The sequence below is a fragment of the Mobula hypostoma genome, chromosome 6 (genome assembly GCF_963921235.1).
Source record: "Mobula hypostoma chromosome 6, sMobHyp1.1, whole genome shotgun sequence".
Classification (NCBI taxonomy): Eukaryota; Metazoa; Chordata; class Chondrichthyes; order Myliobatiformes; family Myliobatidae; genus Mobula; species Mobula hypostoma.
This window is the reverse complement of record NC_086102.1, coordinates 93976431-93999532: the sequence shown is the minus strand read 5'-3', so window position 1 is coordinate 93999532 and position 23102 is coordinate 93976431. Positions and strand designations below refer to the sequence as shown.

General features: G+C 42.2%; 1 protein-coding gene across 1 annotated transcript in view; it reads right to left on the bottom strand.

Moving 5' to 3' along the window:
- The window catches only part of LOC134348211 (coagulation factor X-like), a 61321-nt gene that overhangs the window by 4062 nt on the left and 34157 nt on the right, over positions 1–23102 (bottom strand). The window contains exons 6-7 of the mRNA XM_063051237.1: positions 12723–12892; positions 980–1097 (exon numbers count right to left, since the gene is read on the bottom strand). Coding sequence (XP_062907307.1) covers positions 980–1097; positions 12723–12892 — 288 coding nt within the window. The remainder of the gene's footprint in view (positions 1–979; positions 1098–12722; positions 12893–23102) is intronic.

The following is a 23102-nucleotide window of genomic DNA, read 5'->3' as shown; positions in this document are numbered from 1 at the left end:
TGCTGTCGTTCTATGTTAAAGATAAAAGGGTGACATTGCCTGAAAGAAGAGAACTAGATGTAAAGATGGAATCATGCATCATGGAAATGAGCTCACCAGTGCTCAGACCACCAAACACCCACCTACTCAACTCGCATTTTCATCCTCTCAACTCCCATCTGATTGGCTTGTCACTTACCTACATTCAGTTAACCTACGAGCCTGCATATCCTGACAAGTGCTGTGAAACAGGAGCAACGCTGGAAATCCCACGCGGTCGGTCACAGGGACAATCAGGACAACCAGGCTGTGCACTCGTCAGCTTGTCACAAATTCCAATTGACCAGTTTGTCTGCTTAATTGAAATTCAGGGCTGGAGCCATACAGCCAATGGAAAGTGCCACCTAGAGCTGAAATCTTAAATTTGTAGTAAAATTCTGCAGATTAGCGAAGTTGACAGAATAATCCCTTTGTCTGTAAGTGGGAGGCATGATGGTGTACAGGCAGAACAGTAGCGCAGAGGCTAATATAACACTTTCCAGCAACAGCGATCGGGTTCAAATCCCATCTTTGATTTAAGAAATTTGTACATACTTCCCATGACCGTGCGTGTTTCCTCTGGGTGCTCCAGTAACCCCTCACATTCCAAAGGTGTATGGATTAGTAAAAGTTCGTAAACTATGGACATGCTATGTTGGCAGCCAAAGCATGGCGACACCTGACCTGCCACTGCCCTCACTATGCTAGTCTCTGACCCAAACAGCACGTTTCACTTTAGGATTCAAAGTACACATAACAAAGAATGATAATCTTTAATCTTTAACCTGTAGGAAGAGCAATAATTAAAAATTAGATGTTAGAAAAAAATTGAAGAAACATGGATTTTACAGGAAAAGCATGAAACACAGAATAAATCAGAGAATCTGCTTAACATTTTCCACTGTATTTGAAATGGGAATCACAATTTATCAATAAAGCAATATAGAAAAAGAGTCCTCACCAGCAACAGCAGTGATGGCCTTGGTGTGGTTAAGGCAATGGGCTGCAGTCACTAGTAACCTCTCATTTAGAATCGTGGCTCCACAAAACATTGTGTCAGTTTCATCAACTAATAGGATCTGTAGGTTAATTAATATATTACATTAAGATGATTATTTTAATAGAATTTATAATATTATAATTATAATATTCTAATAGGATCTGTTGGTTAATTAATATGATAATTAATTTGCACTGAGGGCAATGTGAAACTACAGCCAGTAGGTCACAAATGGTTTGAGAGTCATGGTGAGTTGCCAGCCTTAATTAGGGCCTTTCAAATTCATTCACTTCAGGACCTGCACCTGGTTGCTCAGCTGCTGAGATCCATTCACCAGCATCAATGCACAAATACTGAAATTAAAATTACACTACTCATGCTGGCCTTCCTCAAGGACATCATCATGCAATTGCTTATGAATAGTGAACATCCCCTACACTGCTGCTCATGCACAGAAACTGGGTGATAGTTAAGAGAAGATGCCTTGGTGTTCTCATGTGCATGTGAAGAAGAACAATGTTCAAAGGGAAGAGAAGCAGTAAACAAAAAGAAGAGTACTGATTTTCCAGTCTGAGTCAATTACAGTTTCTTCTGGACAAGCAAGGTTATTCAAGGACAATCACTTTGTTTTGGGGAAGATCATAACTAAAGAACAGTTTAAATTTGAAAGGGGAACCAAGGAGGGCTGCTCGGTGCGGTGCATTACTACATACCGGTGTGTGATCTAATAAATGTGGGTTTCAGCAAGGTGTTTGATCAAGGCAGACTTGTCAGGTCGGCAAATGCCCTCGGGATCCAAAAGAAGGTAATATTAGATTCAAATGTGGGTTGTAATGACTGAGAGAGTACAGTGGATTGCCGAGGCCTTAAAACTGGAGTCCTGCTGTTAATTCATGATTTAAATAGCAAGGTCAAGAACCCCGTTAAGAAGACCATAAGAGAGAGGAGCAGAATTAGGCCATTCAGCCCAACAAGTCTGCTCCACTAATCAATCATGCTGATTTATTTCCCCTTTCAACCCCATTCTCCTGCCTTCGCCCTGTAACCTTTGATATCCTTATTAATCAAGAACCTAAAAACCTCTTCTTTAAATATACCGAAGGACTTGGCCTTCACAGCCGTCTGTGGCAAAGAATTCCACAGATTCACCACCATCTGGCTAAAGAAATTCCTCCTCATCTCTGTTTTAAAGGGATGTCCTTCTATTCAAAAATTGTGTTGTCTGGTGCTAGAGTCTTGCCCTAATGGAAACATCCTCTCCACATCAATTCTATCTATTCTCCTCATATAGAAAGATCATTAACATACAACGTGAAAAGTAGCAGACCCAACACTGACCCCTGCTGACAGCCAAGCAGAAAAGGCCAATTTTATCTTACTCTGTGCTTTCTGTCAGTCAAACAATCTTCTGTCTGTCCATGATTATATCTTTCCTGTAAAACTACGGTCTCTTCCTCTTGTTTAGCAGCCTCACATGCAGCACCTTGTCAAGACCTTCTGAAAATCCAAGCAAACAACATTCGCAGACTCTCTTTTGTCTATCTTGCCTGTTGTTTCCTCAAGGAATTCCAGCAGATCTGTCAGGCAAGATTTGTTCTTAAGGAAACCGTGCTGACTTCAGCCTGTTTTATTGTGTGCCTCCAACTACTCTCATCTTGCCAACCAGTGAACTGCTAACTGGGTTATAATTTCCTGCCTTTTGCCTTCCTCCCTTCTTAAAGAGAGTAGTGACATTTACAATTTTTAATTTCTATGGAATCATTCCAGAATCTAGTGATCAATAAAAGATTATTACTAATATCTGCACAATCTCTTTAGCTACCCTCTACAGAACCCAGGGGCGTAGTCCACCTGGTCCAGGTGACCTATCATTCAGCTTCCCAAGCACATGCTCCTTAGTAATAATGACTAGATTCACTTCTGCCCCCTGACGTTCGTGAATTTCTGGCAAGCTGCTGGTGTCCTCCACAGTAAAATCTGACACAAAATACTAATTTAGTCAGTCCACTATTGCCTTGTTACCTATTACTACCTCTCCCACATCGTTTTCCATTGTCTACTCTGGCCTCTCATTTACTCTTCATGCATCTTAAAACATTTTGATATCATCTTTTATATTTTGGCTAGTTTATTTTCATTTTCATTTTTTCTCTCTTTGTTTTTTAGTTGCCTTCTGTTGGTTTTTAAAAACTTTCCAATTCTCTAAATTCCCACTAATTTTTGCTGTATTGTATGCCATCTCTTTTGCTTTTATGCTGTCTTTGACTTCCCTTGTCAGGTATGGTTACGTCATTTTCCTTCTAAAATACTTCTTCTTCTTTGGGATGAACTGATCCTGTATGTTCCAAATTACTCCCAGAAACTTCAGCCATTGCTGTTGTACCGTCATCCCTGCTAGTGCCCCCTTCCAATCAACTTTGGACAGCTCCTCTCTCATACCTGTGTAGTTACCTTTACTCAGCTGTAATATTGATACATCCAATTTTAGTTTCTCCCTCTCAAATTGCAGGTTGAATTCTACCATATTGTGATCAGTGTCTCCTAAGGGTTCCTTTACCTTAAGTTCCCTAATCACTGTTCCCTCTAAACTGTGCGAGTGAGCAGCAACACAATCACTGAAAAGCTCCTGTGCACATAGCCTTTGTTGCTGTGCTGCTGGTAGGGTCTTCATTAGCCCCAGATTGAGGGAAGGAACTGTTACCCAGTCTGACAGTACTAGTGTCAATCCTCCTGTACCTCCTTCCTGACAGCAGTAGGTCAAAGAGATTGTGGGATGGATGGTAGGAATTCTCAACAATACTTCAGGCTCTATTGTATACAACATTCCTGGTAAATGCCACAAATATGGGGGAGGGGGACCTTGGTGATACTCTTGGCAGCTTTTATTATCCTCGTAGGGTCTTGCAGTCCAATGCCTTGTAGCATCTTTATCTCACAATGAAGCATCCAGACAGGACAGTCTCCATAGTTCTCAGAAAGTTGTTAGAATTGGGGGCAGGGAACCTTGCATGTCTCAATCTCCTCAGAAAATGTAGACACTGCTGTGTCTTTTTGACTAGTAAGGAGGTTTTTTGGGCCGGATTAGATCGTCTGTTGTGTGCACACTAAAGAAAAGGAACTTTGTGCTCTTCACTCTCTCCATAGTAGAGCCATTGATGTGGAATGGAGAGTGGTCAGCCTGAACCTTCCTGAAGTCCACAATCATCTCTTTTGCCTTGTGCACATTGAGACTCAGTTTGTTGTTCTCTCACATTTGACAAGCATCTCTCCCTCCTCTCTGAATGCCAACTTATCATTGCTGCTGATCAGGCCAACCACTGCTGCCATGTGCAGGCAGGTTTAGAAATAGTAACATAGCGCAGATCAACACATGGCTGAAGACATGGTGCAGGAGGGAGGGCTTCAGATTTATAGATAATTGAGCAGTTTTCCAGGGAAGGTGGGACCTGTTCCAGTGGGATGGTCTACATCTGAACTGGAGGGGGACAAATATTCATGCAGGTAGGTTTGCTAGAGAGGCTCCGGTGGATTTAAACTAAATATGAGGGGGGAGGGGAACCAAAGTGTAGGAACAGATGTGGGGAAGGGGGCAGAAGGAAGAAAAAGAAAATAGTAAAGTTGTTTGCACCGTTAGTGATAAACAGAGAGGAAGAGGTGGAAAGTTTCTTAGATGCATTTATTTTAATGCTAGGAGCATTATAAGAAAGGTGGATGAGCTTAAACACATCAAAGTTGCTGGTGAATGCAGCAGGATGAAGGGTTTCGGCCTGAAACGTTGACTATACCTCTTCCTAGAGATGCTGCCTGGCCTGCTGCGTTCACCAGCAACTTTGATGTGTGTTGCTTGAATTTCCAGCATCGGCAGAATTCCTGTTGTTTGGATGAGCTTAAAGCATGGATTGATACCTGGAAGTATGATGTAGTAGCTATTAGTGAAACATGGTTACAGGAGGGGTGTGATTGGCAACTAAATATTCCTGGATTTCATTGCTACAGGTGTGATAGAATGGGAGGGACAAGAGGGGGAGGTGTTGCATTGCTTGTCAGAGAAAATATTACATCAGTGCTCCGGCAGGATAGATTAGATGGCTCATCTAGGGAGGCTATTTGGGTGGAATTGAGGAAGGGGAAAGGTGTAGTAACACTTATGGGGGGGGGGTATTATAGACCATCAAACGGGGAGCGAGAATTGGAGGAGAAAATTTGTAAGGAGATAGCAGATATTTGTAGTAAGCACAAGGTAGTGATTATGGGAGATTTTAATTTTCTACAAATAGACTGGGAAGCCCATACTGTAAAGGGGCTGGATGGTTTACAGTTTGTAAAATGTACGCAAGATAGTTTTTTGCAGCAATACATAGAGGTACCAACAGGAGAAGGGGCAGTGTTGGATCTCCTGTTAGGGAATGAGATAGGTCAGGTGACGGAGGTTTGTGTTGGGGAGCACTTCGGGTCCAGTGATCACAATGCTATTAGTTTCAATATAATTATGGAGAAGGATAGGTCTGGACCCAGGGTTGAGATTTTTGATTGGAGAAAGGCTAACTTTGAGGAGATGCGAAAGGATTTAGAAGGAGTGGATTGGGACAATTTGTTTTATGGGAAGAATGTAATAGAGAAATGGAGGTCATTTAGAGATGAAATTTTGAGAGTACAGAATCTTTATGTTCCTGTTAGGTTGAAAGGAAAGGTTAGAAGTTTGAGAGAGCCATGGTTTTCAAGGGATATTGGAAACTTGGTTCCGAAAAAGAGAGATATCTACAATAAATATAGGCAGCATGGAGTAAATGAGTTGCTCGAGGAATATAAAGAATGTAAAAAGAATCTTAAGCAAGAAATTAGAAAAGCTAAAAGAAGATACAAGGTTGCTCTGGCAAGTAAGGTGAAAATAAATTCAAATAGTTTCTACAGTTATATTAATAGCAAAAGGATCATGAGGGATAAAATTGATCCCTTAGAGAATCAGAGTGGACAGCTATGTGTGGAGCCAAAAGAGATGGGGGAGATTCTGAACAATTTCTTTTCTTCGGTATTCACTAAGGAGAAGGATATTGAAGTGTGTAAGATAAGGGAAACAGGTAGGGAAGTTATGGAAACTATGATGATTAAAGAAAAGGAAATACTGGAGCTTTTAAGGAATATAAAAGCAGATAAGTCTTCGGGTCCTGACAGGATATTCCCTAGGACCTTGAGGGAAGTTAGTGTGGAAATAGCAGGGGCTCTGACAGAAGTATTTCAAATGTCATTAGAAACGGGGATGGTGCCAGAGGATTGGCGTATTGCTCATGTGGTTCCATTGTTTAAAAAGGGATCTAAGAGTAAACCTAGCAATTATCGGCCTGTGAGTTTGACGTCAGTGTTGGGTAAATTGTTGGAAAGTATTCTTAGAGATGGTATATATAATTATCTGGATAGACAGGGTTTGATTAGGAACAGTCAACATGGATTTGTGCTTGGAAGGTCATGTTTGACAAATCTTATTGAATTTTTTGAAGAGGTTACTAGGAAAGTTGACGAGGGTAAAGCGGTGGATGTTGCATACATGACTTCAGTAAGGCCGTTGACAAGGTCCCACATGGAAGGTTGGTTAGGAAGGTTCAATCGTTAGGTATTAATATTGAAGTAGTAAAATAGATTCAGCAGTAGCTGGATGGGAGACGCCAGAAAGTGGTGGTGGATAACTGTTTGTCAAATTGGAGGCCGGTGACTAGCGGTGTGCCTCAAGGATCTGTACTGGGTCCAATGTTATTTGTGATATACAATAATGATCTGGATGATGGGGTGGTAAATTAGATTAGTAAGTATGCAGATGATACTAAGATAGGTGGAGTTGTGGATAATGAAGTAGGTTTTCAAAGCTTGCAGAGAGATTTAGGCCAGTTAGAAGAGTGGGCTGAAAGATGGCAGATGGAGTTTAATGCTGATAAATGTGAGGTGCTACATTTTGGTAGGGCCAAACAAAATAGGACATACATGGTAAATGGTAGGGCATTGAAGAATGCTGTAGGACAGAGGGATCTAGGAATAATGGTGCATAGTTCCCTGAAGGTGGAATCTCATATGGATAGGGTGGTGAAGAAAGCTTTTGGTATGCTGGCCTTTGTAAATCAGAGCATTCAGTATAGGAGTTGGGATGTAATGTTGAAATTGTACAAAGCATTGGTGAGGTCAAATTTGGACTATTGTGTACAGCTTTGGTTACCAAATTATAGGAAAGATGTCAACAAAATAGAGAGAATACAGAGAAGATTTACTGGAATGTTACCTGGGTTTCATCACCTAAGTTACAAAGAAATGTTGAACAAGTTGGGTCTTTATTCTTTGGAGCATAGAAGGTTGAGGGGGGATTTGATAGAGGTATTTAGAATTATGAGGGGGATAGATAGAGTTGACATGAATAAGCTTTTTCCATTGAGACTGAGGGAGATTCAAACAAGAGGACATAAGTTGAGAGTTAAAGGGCAAAAGTACAGGGGTAACATGAGGGGGAACTTCGTTACTCAGAGAGTGGAGGCTGTGTGGAACGAGCTTCCAGCAGAAGTGGTTGAGGCAGGATCTATGTTGTCACTTAAAGTTAAACTGGATAGCTATATGGACAGGAAAGGAATGGGTGGTTATGGGCTGAGTGCAGGTCAGTGGGACTAGGTGAGAGTAAGAATTCAACATGGACTAGAAGGGCCGAGATGGCCTGTTTCTGTGCTGTAATTGTTATTTGGTTATATGGTTATATCATCAGCCAAGTTGATGATGTGTTTTGACTGCATCTGGCAGTGCGGTTATTAGTCGGCAGTGTGAACAGCAGTGGGCTGAGCACACAGCCATGGGGGATGCCAGCGCTTAGTGTAATGGAGCTTGAGATGTTGCTGCTAACTTGCACTGAATGGGGTCTTTTTGTCAAGAAGCCTAAGAGCCAGGCACAGAGAAGGGTGTTGAGCCTCTGAGCAACAATTGATTTAAACTCAAGCTGAAGTTGAGGAACAACATTAATTTTGAGTGGTAGCTGAACTGGAAAGGGTCCAATGTAGCTGGAAGATGGGATTTTATATGATCCGTTACCAGCTGCTCAAAGCACTTCATGATTGTTGAGGACAGAGCCTCTGGGTGGTGGTCATTTAGGCCAGTTACTGTACCTCTTTTGGCACTGGAATGATGGTGGCTGCCTTAAAGCCTGTAGGGTCAGTGGATTGTTACAAAGAGATATTAAAGATATCTGTTAGCAGTGGTGCACAATCCCTCAGCATCTCTCCAGCTATGTTTTTTGGCCCTGCAGCTTTGTCTGGGTTTACCCTGGCTAGGATCCTCCCTGCCTCAGCTGCGGCCAGACAAGGTGCCCGTTCCTCAGGGGGAGAGGGGGGTTTCCTCGAGGTCACATCATTTAATGCATTGAATTTGATCCACTGATCATTGTCATTCTCAAAGACCTATTTTCACTAATCTTAGACTAATTACATTCATTTCCTCGTCAGTCATCTCTCTAAATTTCCCATGGGGATCAGTGAACATCGTATGATGATACATTTGGTGCTTGCCAACAACTATATGGCAACCATCTTGAATGCTAATGCACCAACCCTGGGCCCACATGAACATGTAAAAGAAGCCTTCTATGCTATCTAGACATGGCACTGTCGAGCATCCCCGAGGAGGATAAGCTAATTCTCTGAGGGAACTTCAATGCCAGGGTCTGTTGGGTCTTCAACCTTTGGAAGAGTACCATAGGAAAGGAAGGCTTTGGCAAGATCAACTCAAGCAGAGTACTACTTCTCATCATATGTGCTAAGCACAATCTTGTCATCATGAGCACTCGCTTCTGTCAGAAAAACAAATTTAAGGCATCTCGGCATCATCCTTGATCTAAGCAGTGGCATCTCATTGACGATGTTATTGTCCGAGCCAGGGACCACTGTGATGTGAATATCACAGAGGCCATGATTGACACAGATGACTGTTGGTCAGGTCATCTGCTCCCCCATACCCATCACACTCATGAAGAAGAGGAAGATTCACAGAAGCACACCAGGACAATATTAAAACTCAAGGGCCTACTTGACACTGCCACCCAACATCACCTTCAGCCCTCATCTGGGGAAAACCACGAAAAAGAATATTTGGAGGATACGGAAGAACACAGGGGTCTGCTTAAATCCACCATCTTCCATACTTACAAAAACACCTTTGTGCATGAGTCCAGAAAACATCAGGATTGATTTGATGATAACGACTTGGAGATAGAACAACTTATCTCCAAGAAAAAGAAAGCCTTTGTGCTTGAAAGATTTACATCAGCAGCAAGGCCAAAAGAGAAAATTCCAGAGCCAAGGCAAATGTCCAGTCCAGGGTGAAGCACCTAAAGAATTCTTGATGGACTGAGAAAGCCCTGGAAATTCAGAGACTGTCGGACTCTTGTAAAATGAGATGCTTCTTCAGTGCCAACCCAGCAATCTATGGCACCAAGTACTGTGGAATAAACCCCCTATGCTCAAAGGATGGGAAGGACTTGTTAGAGGATCATAAGGATATCAACAGTTGATGGAGAGAGCATATTTAAGAACTTCATGGAGCTTCAGTAATTGGATAACAACACCATTGCAGCACACTCTGTAGAAGACCTCCAATATATCCTGAATACCTTTGCCAAAGCATACAGGGCCCTGTATCTTGGATTGAATATTAAAAGACTTAGGCCCTAAATAAGTCATCATTCAACTGACGCAGACTGGGAGACCGCTTTGCTGAACATCTACGCTCTGTCCGCCAGAGAAAGCAGGATCTCCCAGTGGCCACACATTTTAATTCCATATCCCATTCCCATTCTGACATGTCTATCCACGGCCTCCTCTACTGTAAAGATGAAGCGACACTCAGGTTGGAGGAACAACACCTTATATTCCGTCTGGGTAGCCTCCAACCTGATGGCATGAACATTGACTTCTCTAACTTCCACTAGGCCCCACCTCCCCCTCGTACCCCATCTGTTACTCATTTTTATGCACACATTCTTTCTCTCACTCTCCTTTTTCTCCCTCTGTCCCTCTGAATATACCTCTTGCCCATCCTCTGGGTCACCCCCCCCCGTCTTTCTTCCCGGACCTCCTGTCCCATGATCCTCTCGTATCCCCTTTTGCCTATCACCTGTCCAGCTCTCGGCTCTATCCCTCCCCCTCCTGTCTTCTCCTATCATTTTGCATCTCCCCCTCCCCCTCCAGCTTTCAAATCCCTTACTCACTCTTCCTTCAGTTAGTCCTGACGAAGGGTCTCGGCCTGAAACGTCAACTGCACCTCTTCCTATAGATGCTGCCTGGCCTGCTGCGTTCACCAGCAACTTTGATGTGTGTTGCTTGAATTTCCAGCATCTGCAGAATTCCTGTTGTCATCATTCAACCGTTCATTTATCCAGTTCACCATAAAAATTGATGCTATTGCCCTTGAAAATGTAGACCACTTTCTCCTGCATTGGCAGCATTCTTTCCTCAAAAACAGACATTGACTCGGAGATTCACCACTGCCTGGGTGATGCTGGTGGAGCCTATGCAGGATTAAGGAAATGAGTCTTTGAAGACCGTGACCTACAGGTCCAAACAAAGCTTTTGGTCTATAGAGCAGCCATCCTTCCTACATTATTGTACAGAGCAGAATCATGGACAACCTATAGTTGTCCACTTGAAAGTGCTGGAACAATTCCACAAAAGATTTTGAGGATCAGTTGGCAGGACAGAGATACTAACACCAGCATACTGGAGGAGGCCAACATGAACGGTATCTCCACCATGATAAAGCAACACCAACTCTGATGGATAGGTCATGTCATCCAGATGGCCAACTCATGTCTCCCCAAACAAATCCTTTACTCCCAATTGAAGGGAGATCAGCAAGCCTCTGGTGAGCAAAGGAAATGGTTCAAAGTAACATCACAATTAGCCTGAAGAAATTCGACATTACATCTAAAAACTGGGAAGACACTGCACTCAATAGACAGACCTGGAGGAAATCTGCTCAACAGGGAGCTGCTCCACATGAGAGTGACCTCTGCTGTGCTGCAGAGAACAAGCGGAGTAGCAGCTTTGGGAGGAGAGACTGAACAGGCACTGTGGCACGACATCTACGCTGGACTGGGGGCACCTCCTTTCCATCATTGCTGCTTTCTGGTGATTGCTTGGTGAAAGACAAGGTGGAGTGCGTGCATACTGAGGGCTTATTCTGGCCAACAACCATCAAACTACAGGACATGTCACTCAGGGACTTGGCTATATTATATATTTTTATGTGATTGTATGTTTACTGCTACCTTATATGTGCTATATGTGCCTTGTGTTGTGTATGACTGTTGGTACTGCATTTTTCACCTTGACCCCAGAGCAAAGATTCATTTGGCTGTACTCAGGGTATTCATGTATGGTTGAATGACAACTCATCTAGAGCATCACACTCGGTTTGAGAGATTGCATGAGTATTACTGTGTGCTCAACCCTTTACACCCACCACCTTGTGACTAAACATGGCTTTGATGTTTTATTCAAATCTGTTATTGTAGGTGCAATGGTTGACAAAGGACAATAGTTGAGTGTTGCTGCAATAGTAACGTCACGGTCTGTGTCATCAAAACTGAGGAACTAATCGCTGACTTCAGCAAAGGGAAGTTGGGAGATCACATGACAGCTTTCATTGGTGAGTCTCAGGCAGAGAGAGTTCGAAATGTCAAATTTCTGGCCATCAGTATTTTGGATGGCCTGTCCTAGGTGCAACACATACATGTAGTCACAAAGGAGGTGTTGCAGTATCTCTACTTTCTTAGAAGCTGAAGGAGATTTACATCTTTCTTTTTATATGGAAATGGAGTAGATGAGAGGGTTGAGAGTGTTTGAGAGAAGAGAAGTGAAGAGTTCAGTCTGAATGCAATATATAAAGTATGGAGAGTACAGTGTGTCTGGCTATGGATCAAAGCAAATGGGATTAAAGTAGTTATTAAAGGTATGAGGACAGAACAGGGCCCTGGATGATACTGAGCTGGATAGTAAATATGAGGGAAATGATTTAGTCTGGGTGGGTTGTTAAAGAGCATGGGCGTGAGCAGATATAGTGAGTAAGTATTGGACCATGTGGAGAGAACTGTCGAGTGAAGTTGATCCGGTAAGGAAATTAAAAGGTAAGTATTAAGTGACATTAAACTGGATGCAATATAAGGAAACTAGACTGAATAAAAGTCTTGGACTGAAGTAAGGATTTAATTTGGAAGTAACCCGTGCAGAGTGAAAGGTCTATACTGTGCTGGGAATGGAGTGACTATACAGTTTGAGTTCCGAAAGAATTCAAAGTGAAGTGGAAACTTGTTTATTTCTTTTTTTTTGGCGTGTGCCTGCGTGCGTGCGACCGAGTCTGTGCGTATACGTGTGTGTCTGCGTGTGTGCGCGTCTGTGTGTGATGGATATTTCCTGGCTTTTACAAGGCGCGGAGCAAGAGAGAGACTGTGTGTCGCACCACTCCTCACACAGCCATTTTCGCAGTATTTTCTCTTTATTTTACGAGGTTGAGTTGCGATCTCGACACTCAACCCGGCACGGATGGAAAGCGTACTCGGGAGCGGACCCGACTAGTTTCGAACCCAGGAACCTCCACTCCCAGGTCCGGCGCCGATGTCGTTGCGCCACCAGCTGGCCCGGAAGCTTGTTTATCTCTAATTCATATTCTTTGAATGTATGGTAAATACCTGCCATGGACACTGTCCCAGTGGGCAATCCTGGCCTCCCACGATTCTGACGTTTGGAGTAACACCACTTGCTCCGTTCGGTTCAGCATCAGTGACATTCACCATACTGTTGTTCGTAAGCATAAGATTGGTGAGAAACAGTGCACCAATGGTCCCGCAGGGATTACGTACTGATCAAAGGAATGAAGAAAGTATTTACTCAAGATACAAGCATTCTATGACTGGCTTCAATACAACATCTTTGCCCTTTAGCTGATTACTGAGTTCCTCAGATTGAGAGCTGTAGAGTGGAATTGAGGCTGAGAGTCCGAAGATCATAGAACAAAGCAAGCCACTTAACAATTTTATTCAATAGCTAAATAATCCAACTTCTCCAATCTGACCTTCCCCCAATCCCCCAGATGTTTTCCAAGTTATTTCAAACTAAAATTCTCTGGTATTACGTGTGTATTTAATGGCGTACTCCTTATTATAGAGATTCTGACTAAGATCTGTCTTTATTCTTGCAGCTCCAAATCTTAGCTTGTCAAGTGATGCCATAAAATACTCTACTGATAAATATTGCACAAAATTATGCTGAGCAATGTATTACTCTTTATGCTGTGAAGGAATCCTGAAGTACCCCTATTAACTGTGCTTTTGAAAAGAGCGAGAGAGAGTTATTTAACAGCTTGTTTGGAAAAAACAGAAAGAGACAAAGATTAAGGGTTGGACTTTCACTTTAAGGCACTGGAAATAACTTTGGATTTCTACTGAGTTTGGAGATTGAGACAGCACTGAGCAGCTCAAAAGTTGCTATGGTGACCGAAGGCAGGTTGTTGATATTACTTCAAGGACAGTTTGCCTGCTTGTGCATTTCTTCACAGACAAAGGAAGGAGGGATTATTTGAGTGACAATTGATGCTCAGCACGGGAAGATAAAATGGGAGGTCAGATGATACAGACCTCAGACACATATTTGGACACTGAATGAGCATTATTGTGCCTGCAGAAAAAGTGGGTTTTGGAGGATCGATCAGACAGATCGATCCATCGCTCTTGCAGTGGAAAGAAGGAAAGAAGGGGTTGACTGGTGTGGAGTTGTCCATGTGTCCACCCTCGCCAGGGGGATCGCTCCACCACAGAAAACCGGTCCCCTTTGTTAAAGTCACAGTCAATGACTTTTAAAGGAGTTTGAAAGACAACAAGAAGATCGACGGTGTCAGCTCACTAAAAGACCCAAATCTCTCCCCCTCTCTCTCCCTCCATCACTACTCAACTCAATACCATGAACTGAACTGAACTGAACTTTACTCATCATCGTATGACTGTATCTTTTTACCCCTAGACTTAAAGAAGCTTGGTTTTTCATACATATATTTCCTCACCTACTGATATACTTATATATATAATCATTACTAACCTGTTTGATTTATCTACTTTTATATTACTGTATTGCGTAGTTACTAATAAATATTATTAGTTGTTAGCAATACTGGACTCCAAAGTGTTTTCCATCTCTGCTGGTTCTTAATTCCCGTCATGGGGTACGTGACATAAATTGGGGCCTCGTCCAATATATGAACAAATTGGTCGGGAGGCTGGTTTGAATGGATTGGGGAAAATCCCTTTTGACTTGGCTGTGTGGATAAACAGCAGGAATGGATGTTAGGGACTTTCTGAAATCACCAGACCTGGTGACTTTGAAGTTAACTGAAAAGGATGATGTGCGGGACATTGCTAAAGAATTGAGAATTGAGGTAAAGAAGAGTATGACTAAGGTAGAAATTCAAAGGAAAATAATTGAACATTATATTTCGACAAAGCAGTTTACTGAGGATGTGTTGAAAATGTCTGTGGAAGGTAAACCTATTAAGGATGAGCTTCAGCTTCTGTTGGAAAAATTAAAGATGGAGCAATTGAAACTAATAATGTTCAAGAGAGAGGCTAGAGAGGCAGCAAGACAGATAGAAAAGGCAGCAAGACAGAGACAGCTTGAAAGGGAGAAATGGCAACGTGAAGATCAGTGGCAGAAAGGCAGAGACAGTTTAAAGGGGAGAGGTTGCAGCAAAGAGGTTTAGTGTCAGACCCTGATGATTTTTACAGCTTGGAAGGGCTTGTTTTGTGTGATGAATTTAAAAGTTGTGTTCCTGATGATGTAAGGGCATGCCCAGATTCAGAGGATGCCGCTACCCTGCAGGGGTCTGCTAAGGAAGCAGACGAGGAAGTTTTAACCCACGAGGTTGAGTTTACTCCAGAAAAGAGGTTGCCAGAGAATAGCTGGGAGGTTCGGGATGACCTTGAATTTGAAACTGGGACAAGTGATGACAGCCCAGCAGAGGCAGCTATCCCGATGGAATATGTTCAGGTGGTTGAAGTACCTGTGAGTTCACAGGATTCTGAACCTTGTGTTGAGATTCAGTTGAAGTCTGAAGTGCCTGGCTTGGTTGGGAAGGATTGCAGTTTTTGTGTGTCAGATAATCTCGGTTCAGTGAATAAGGGGTTAACTTTGGTACCAGTGGAATGTGAGGATTCTCAATCATTTGTAGTAGACCATGTTTTAAAAGCTGGTGAGGTCAGTGTTGCTGAAAATAATGGGAAAAGTGCTGTTCCTGGACTTTCGAATAAAGTGCTGGGAAAGGCTGGATTGGTTGCATGCCCTTTGACCCTGCTTGCAGGACAAAGGCCTGCTGAAAGAGGATGTGCTAGTTTGTTGAATTTTGTTTGGACATTTAAGCACCTGCAAGGTCATGCTGTTATTCAGTGTAATGTGATGGAAGCAAGGTGTAGTGAAGGTCGGAGAAAGCTGATAAAGAGATTGTTTGGTCTCTTTCATAATGTTTACATAATTCTCACCAGCATGATGTTGGTACTGAGTTTAATAAACAATGGAGGCATGTTGACACCTCTCCAAGATAAGAGTGTTTCAGCAATTCAGCTGATGAGCGTGGGTAAGCAGCCTGTTGAGGCCTATGATAGAAAAACCAGAGGTTTAAATTATAATGATGTGTCAGAGACTTTTCTACCTTCCAGATTTCAGCAGGACTTAGAGTAAGGTGTATGAGAAAGGTTTGTCTTTATTGAGGAAGGATTTTATAGAGGAACTGAAGGGAGATTCTGGAATGGTGGCTTTAAGGGTGATAGCTCTCACAGGAGAGGAGGTTCAGAGAGAGTCAGTGGGGTATTCCCTTAAAGATGGGGTGTTGATGAGGAGGTGGAGACCAGTCACAGTGCTTGCAAGTCATGTGGTGGTTCTGAAAGTTTACAGGGCTGAAATTTTAAACATGGCTTACAGTATGCCTTTAGATGGACATCATGGAGTGAGAGAGACAGTGAATAGGATTGTGAAGGAATTTTACTGGCCTAGGTTAAGGAAAGACGTAGTGGATTGTGTAGGCCCATTACTAAAGACTGCAGCTGGTTATCAGTATGTGTTAACAATTATGTGTGCTGTGTCTAGGTTACCTGAAGGAGAGTCTTTTGAGAACACCGAGGCCAAGACTGTGGTAACAGCGTACGGTAAGTGTTTCACACTGGTAGGTCTGCCCATAGAAATTCAATTTGACCAGGGCAGTAACTTTACTTCAGGAGCATTCCAGGGGATAGTTAGAGAAGTGGAAACTAAACACATGGTGTCATCTACATATCACACAGAGTCCAAGGAAGGCTCGGAACGGTTCAACTCAACTCTTAAGACCATGATTAAAACACATTGTGTGAGGAATGGGAAAAATTGGGATGAGGGGGTTCCCCTCCTCTTATTTATTGTTGGAGATTCGATTCAGAAGGCAGGAAAGGGTAGTTTGTTGGAACCTGTATTCAGTTACAGGCCAAAGGGACCTTTGACCCTACTTAGAGAACTATGGTCTGATTTAGAAATATGTGTCAGTGTGTTTAATTATGTTTTAAAATTCTGGAAGGGATTTAGTAAGCTTTGTGACTTTGCCAAGGAAAGTTTACAAAATGGTCGAGTCAAAATAAGACACTTGTTTGCTAGAATTGCAGCTGGGAGAATTGTTATGGAACAAAATGGAGTTGTGGAATCTGATAATGGAGTGGAAAAGCACGTTTACCCACTGAATCTAAACTCACCGAAATGTCAGAATTCCATTGTTTTGGAAAATATTCCTGATAAGGTCCATCAGTTGGACCCAAAACTACAAAAACAAGTAAAAGGACTAATTGGCCTTTTGAAATGGTGCGCAGGTGCAGTGCATCATGTCATTATGAATGTAGCCCAGCCTATGAAAGGGCATCTTCACAGGTTGAACTTTGAGAAAAATAAAATGGTCAAAGAAGGAATTAGAAACAAGAAAGAACAAAGAAAGAGAATGGATGACTGTATTGATAGAGTGGGGAAGGCTAAATACCTTATTAAGATTGACTTGTTAAAAGGATACTGGGGTGTTCCTTTAACAGAGAGGGTTAGAGAGATATCAGCATTTGTGACACTGTCTAGACTGGGAATAGGTAGATATTATCATAAGTTATGTAAGAAGTTTGCTGACATCGCTCTCCCCCTAACAAAACTCCTAGGGAAGAGTGAAAGATTTGTATGGAATGACCTTTGCCAGGAGGCATTTGAACGTCTGGAAACCATCCTGTATTATCATCCTGTGCTCAAAGCACCTGATTTTTCAAAACCATTCTCGATAGCAACAGGCGTTAGTGACGAAGCTGCTGGGGCCGTACTGTTACAGGATGAAGTGAATGACATTGAGCATCCAGTAGCTTATTTCTCAAAGAACTTTAATGTGCAAAAGGAAAAATTATTCAACTGTTGAAAGGGAATTATTAGCACTTATTTTGGCTTTATAAAATTTTGAGGCCTATGTTAAAAAAAAAGACACCTCAAAATCTTTCTGTTGCCCAGATCCGTTGATATTTCTAATTAAGATGAAAGATAAGAACAGAAGATTGTTAAATTGGAGTCTGATACCGCAGGAATGTGACTTAAAAATCAACCACGTGAAAGGTACTGACAATGTTATAGCTGATTAGTTATCCAGATATTAAGTTGGAAACTGTACACATTTTTGCTCTGTCATCTGATAATTTTTACCTGTATTGTTTCAAACTCTGTAATTTACATGTAGGCAAAAAAAATCATCTTTGTCAATTTTATTTCTCTCTGAGGAAGGGGAGTGTGAAGGGATCCTGAAGTACCCCTTTTAACTGTGCTTTTGAAAAGAGAGAGAGAGAAAGTTATTTAACAGCTTGTTTGGAAGAGAGAGAGAGACGAAGATTAAGGGTTGGACTTTAAGGCAGTGGAAGTAACTTTGGATTTTTACTGAGTTTGGAGTTGGAGACAGCACTGAGCAGCTCAGAAGTTGCTATGGTGACCGAAGGCAGGTTGTTGATATTACTTCAAGGACAATTCATCTGCTTGTGCATTTCTTCACAGACAAAGGAAGGAGGGATTATTTGAGTGACAATTGATGCACAGCACGGGATGATAAAATAGGAGAACAGATGATACAGACCTCAGACACATGTTTAGACACTGAATGAGCATTGTTGTGCCCGCAGAAAAAGTGGGTTTTGGAGGATCGATCAGGCGGATCAATCCATTGCTCTTGAAGTGGAAGGAAGGGGTTGACCGGTGGGGAGTTGTCCATGTGTCTACCCTCGCCTGGGGGATAGCTCCACCACAGAAAACTGGTCCCCTTTGTCAAAGTCACAGTTGTGACTTCTTTTAAAGGAGTTTGAAGGACAACAAGAAGATCGACTGTGTCAGCTCACCTGAAGACCCAAATCTCTCCCCCCCCTCTCTCTCCATCACTACTCAACTCAATACCACGAACTGAACTTTACCCATCATCATAAGATTGTATCTTTTTACCCCTAGACTTAAAGAAGCTTGGTTTTTCATACATATATTTCCACACTTACTGATATACTTACTTATATATATAATCATTGCTAACCTGTTTGATTTATTTACATTCATATTACTGTATTGTGTAGTTACTAATAAATATTATTAGTTTATAGCAATACTGGACTCCAAAGTGTTTTCCATCTCTGCTGGTTCTTAATTCCCGTCACGGGGTACGCGGCAATTCTTACTATATACACATACTTGCTCTCTCTTTATCATGATAAATTGGTATTATTTATTGGATGATCTACTGATATATCTTGCTGAAAAGCATTTCTATTCCATATGTTATTTATGCATTAGTAATATAGTTCCCTCCCTCTACCTCATTAACTGCCTATCTCCATTTCAGTAACCTTGAGATATTGGATTTATTGATGAATTTTGCTTGTTTCTGTGTTTTCATGGTTGAATCATATGTATACATTATGTGCCCTATCCACCTGTCAGCTGAGGATTCGGCATGGCTGTTGTAATAATTGACTTTCTTTTATTTGTACTTCAGTCTGTCTTTGTCTTATTATTGGCTTTTGGAAGAATGTATTTTAGTTTATCAAGTTGTCCTCTTTCTGCTACTCAATAGATCAGCTAGCAACTTCACCTGTCTTCTGAGGTGCAGCTCAGATTTATGTTTCTTTGTCTCTTTGTCTAAAATGAACTTCATTGCTTGGATCTGAGTAGGATGAGGGCAGCTGAGGTAAATGCGGGGACTAGAATGAGGCCGATGAATTAATAACAGCAAATAAAATAATGACAGGTTTGAAAAAGGACCTGGTGCAGATTTGTCAAATAATCCTTTTGCATTGGTGTTCGCTGGGAAAGGCATGGCTAATTTCAAACGATGTAGGATTCTAATTACAAACTATGTTGAAACTCACCAGGAGCTGCTGGATGAACACTAAGGTTTTAAAGGAAGTGTCTGCAGAGATGGAACACCCATTAATTGAATATTTTCCACAACTCACTAAACTCTGGGAAGGTACCAGATGATTGGAAAACGGCTGCCTTGTTCAAAAAAGGAGAAATACAGAAAGCAGGGGACTCTCAAAGAAAACAGTTGGGAAAATGGGGGGCTCCTCTTCAGACCAGGAGATAACTGGTTAAGTACTGTAGTGATCAGTTCTTAGCCCACATTTGGTAAGAGAAATCGAAAGGCAGGTTATTATCTAAATTGTGAAGACTGCAAATGAAAGAAGTTCAGAGGGATCCAGATGTCTTGCTCATGAGTCACTAAAACATAGGATTGGAGGGTACAGAATCTTTATGGGTTGAGCTAAGAAATCGCAGGGATAAAAGGACCCTGATGGCAGTTATTTATAGGCCTCCAAACAGCTGCAGGGATGTGGACTACAAATTACAACAGAAAATAGAAAAGGCTTGTCAGAAGGGCAGTGTTATGATAATTGTGGGGGATTTTAACATGCGAGTAGATTGGAAAAATCAGGTTGGCACTGGATCTCAAGAGAGAGAATTTGTAGAATGTCTGCGAGATGGCTTTTTAGAACAGCTTGTTGTTGAGCCCACTAGGGGATCAGCTGTACTGGATTGCATATTGTGTAATGAACCGGAGGCGATTAGAGAGATTGAGGTGAAGGAACCCTTAGGAGGTAGTGATCATAACATGATTGAGTTCACTGTGAAACTTGAAAAAGAGAAGCCGAAATCTGATGTGATGGTATTTCAGTGGAGTAAAGGGAATTATAGTGGCATGAGAGAGGAACTGGCCAAAGTTGACTGGAAAGGGACATTGGCAGGAAGGACGGCAGAGCAGCAGTGGCTGGAGTTTATGCGAGAAGTGAGGAAGGTGCAAGACAGGTATATTCCAAAAAAGAAGAAATTTTCAAATGGAAAAAGGATGCAACCATGGCTGACAAGAGAAGTCAAAGCCAAAGTTAAAGCAAAGGAGAGGGCATACAAGGAGGCAAAAATTAGTGGGAAGACAGAGGATTGGGAAGTTTTTAAAAGCTTACAAAAGGAAACTAAGAAGGTCATTAAGAGGGAAAAGAGGAACTATGAAAGGAAGCTAGCAAATAATATCAAAGAGGATACTAAAAGCTTTTTCAAGTATATAAAGAGTAAAAGACAGGTGAGAGTAGATATAGGACCGATAGAAAATGATGCTGGAGAAATTGTAATGGGAGATAAGGAGATGGCGGAGGAACTGAATGAGTATTTAAGTTCCTCGGGGTCAATATCACAAATAACCTGACTTGGTCCAGCCAAGCAGAGTCCACTGCCAAGAAGGCCCACCAGTGCCTTTACTTCCTGAGAAAACTAAAGAAATTTGGCCTGTTCCCTAAAACCCTCACTAATTTTTATAGATGCACCGTAGAAAGCATTCTTCTAGGGTGCATCACAACCTAGTATGGAAGTTGTCCTGTCCAAGACCAGAAAAAGCTGCAGAAGATCGTGAACGCGGCGAAGCACATCACACAAACCAATCTTCCGTCCTTGGACTCACTTTACACCGCACGCTGTCGGAGCAGTGCAGCCAGGATAATCAAGGACACGACCCATCCAACCAACACACTTTTTGTCCCTCTTCCCTCTGGGAGAAGGCTCAGGAGTTGAAGACTCGTACGGCCAGATTTGGGAACAGCTTCTTTCCAACTGTGATAAGGCTGCTGAACGGATCCTGACCCGGATCTGGGCCGTACCCTCCAAATATCCGGACCTGCATCTCGATTTTTTTGCACTACCTTACTTTCCATTTTTCTATTTTTATTTATGATTTATAATTTAAATTTTTAATATTTGCTATCGATTTGTAATCCAGGGAGTGGGAAGCGCAGAATCAAATATCGCTATGATGATTGTATGTTCTAGTATCAATTGTTTGGCGACAATAAAGTATAAAGTATAAAGTATTTTGCATCAGTCTTCACTGAGGAAGACATCAGCAGTATACCGGACACTCAAGGGTGGCAGGGAAGAGAAGTGTGCGCAGTCACAATTACGACAGAGAAAGTACTCAGGAAGCTGAATAGTCTAAAGGTAGATAAATCTCCCGGACCAGATGGAATGCACCCTCGTGTTCTGAAGGAAGTAGCTGTGGAGATTGCGGAGGCATTAGCGATGATCTTTCAAAAGTCAATAGATTCTGGCATGGTTCCGGAGGGCTGGAAGATTGCAAATGTCACTCCGCTATTTAAGAAGGGGGCAAGGAAGCAAAAAGGAAATTATAGACCTGTTAGCTTGACATCAGTGGTTGGGAAGTTGTTGGAGTCGATTGTCAAGGATGAGGTTACAGAGTACCTGGAGGCATATGACAAGATAGGTAGAACTCAGCATGGTTTCCTTAAAGGAGAATCCTGCCTGACAAACTTATTACAATTCTTTGAGGAAATTACAAGTAGGCTAGACAAGGGAGATGCAGTGGATGTTGTATATTTGGATTTTCAGAAGGCCTTTGACAAGGTACCACACATGAGGCTGCTTAACAAGATAAGAGCCCATGGAATTACGGGAAAGTTACATACGTGGATAGGGCATTGGCTGATTGGCAGGAAATAGAGAGTGGGAATAAAGGGATCTTATTCGGTTGGCTTCCGGTTACCTGTGGTGTTCCACAGGGGTCCGTGTTGGGGCTGCTTTTTTTTTACGTTGTACATAATAATTTGGATTATGGAATAGATGGCTTTGTGGCTAAGGTTGCTGATGATACGAAGACAGGTGCAGGGGCTGGTAGTGCTGAGGAAACAGAGAGTCTGCAGAGAGACTCGGATAGATTGGAAGAGTGAGCAAAGAAGTGGCAAATGAAATACAATGTTGGAAAGTGTATGGTTATGCACTTTGGCAGAAGAAATAAATGGGCAGACTATTATTTAAATTGGGAGAGAATTCAAAGTTCTGAGATGCAATGGGACTTGGGAGTCCTTGTGCAGGATACCCTTAAGGTTAACCTCCAGGTTGAGTCGATGATGAAGAAGGCGAATGCAATGTTGGCATTCATTTCTAGAGGAATAGAGTCTAGGAGCAGGGGTGTGATGTTGAGGCTCTATAAGGCGCTGGTAAGACCTCACTTGGAGTACTGTGGGCAGTTTTGGTCTCCTTATTTAAGAAAGGATGTGCTGACGTTGGAGAGGGTACAGAGAAGATTCACTAGAATGATTCCGAGAATGAGAGGGTTAACATATGAGGAATGTTTGTCCATTCTTGGACTGTATTCCTTGGAGTTTAGAAGAATGAGCAGGGACCTCATAGAAATATTTCGAATGTTGAAAGGCATGGACAGAGTGGATGTGGCAAAGTTGTTTCCCATGATGGGGGAGTCTAGTATGAGAGGGCATGACTTAAGGATTGAAGGGCGCCCATTCAGAACAGAAATGCGAGGAAATTTTTTTAGCCAGAGGGTGGTGAATCTGTGGAATTTGTTGTCATGGGCGGCAGTGGAGGCCAGGTCATTGGGTGTATTTAAGGCAGAGATTGATAGGTATCTGAGTAGCCAGGGCATCAAAGGTTATGGTGAGAAGGTGAGGGAGTGGGACTAAATGGAAGAATGGATCAGCTCATGACAAAAT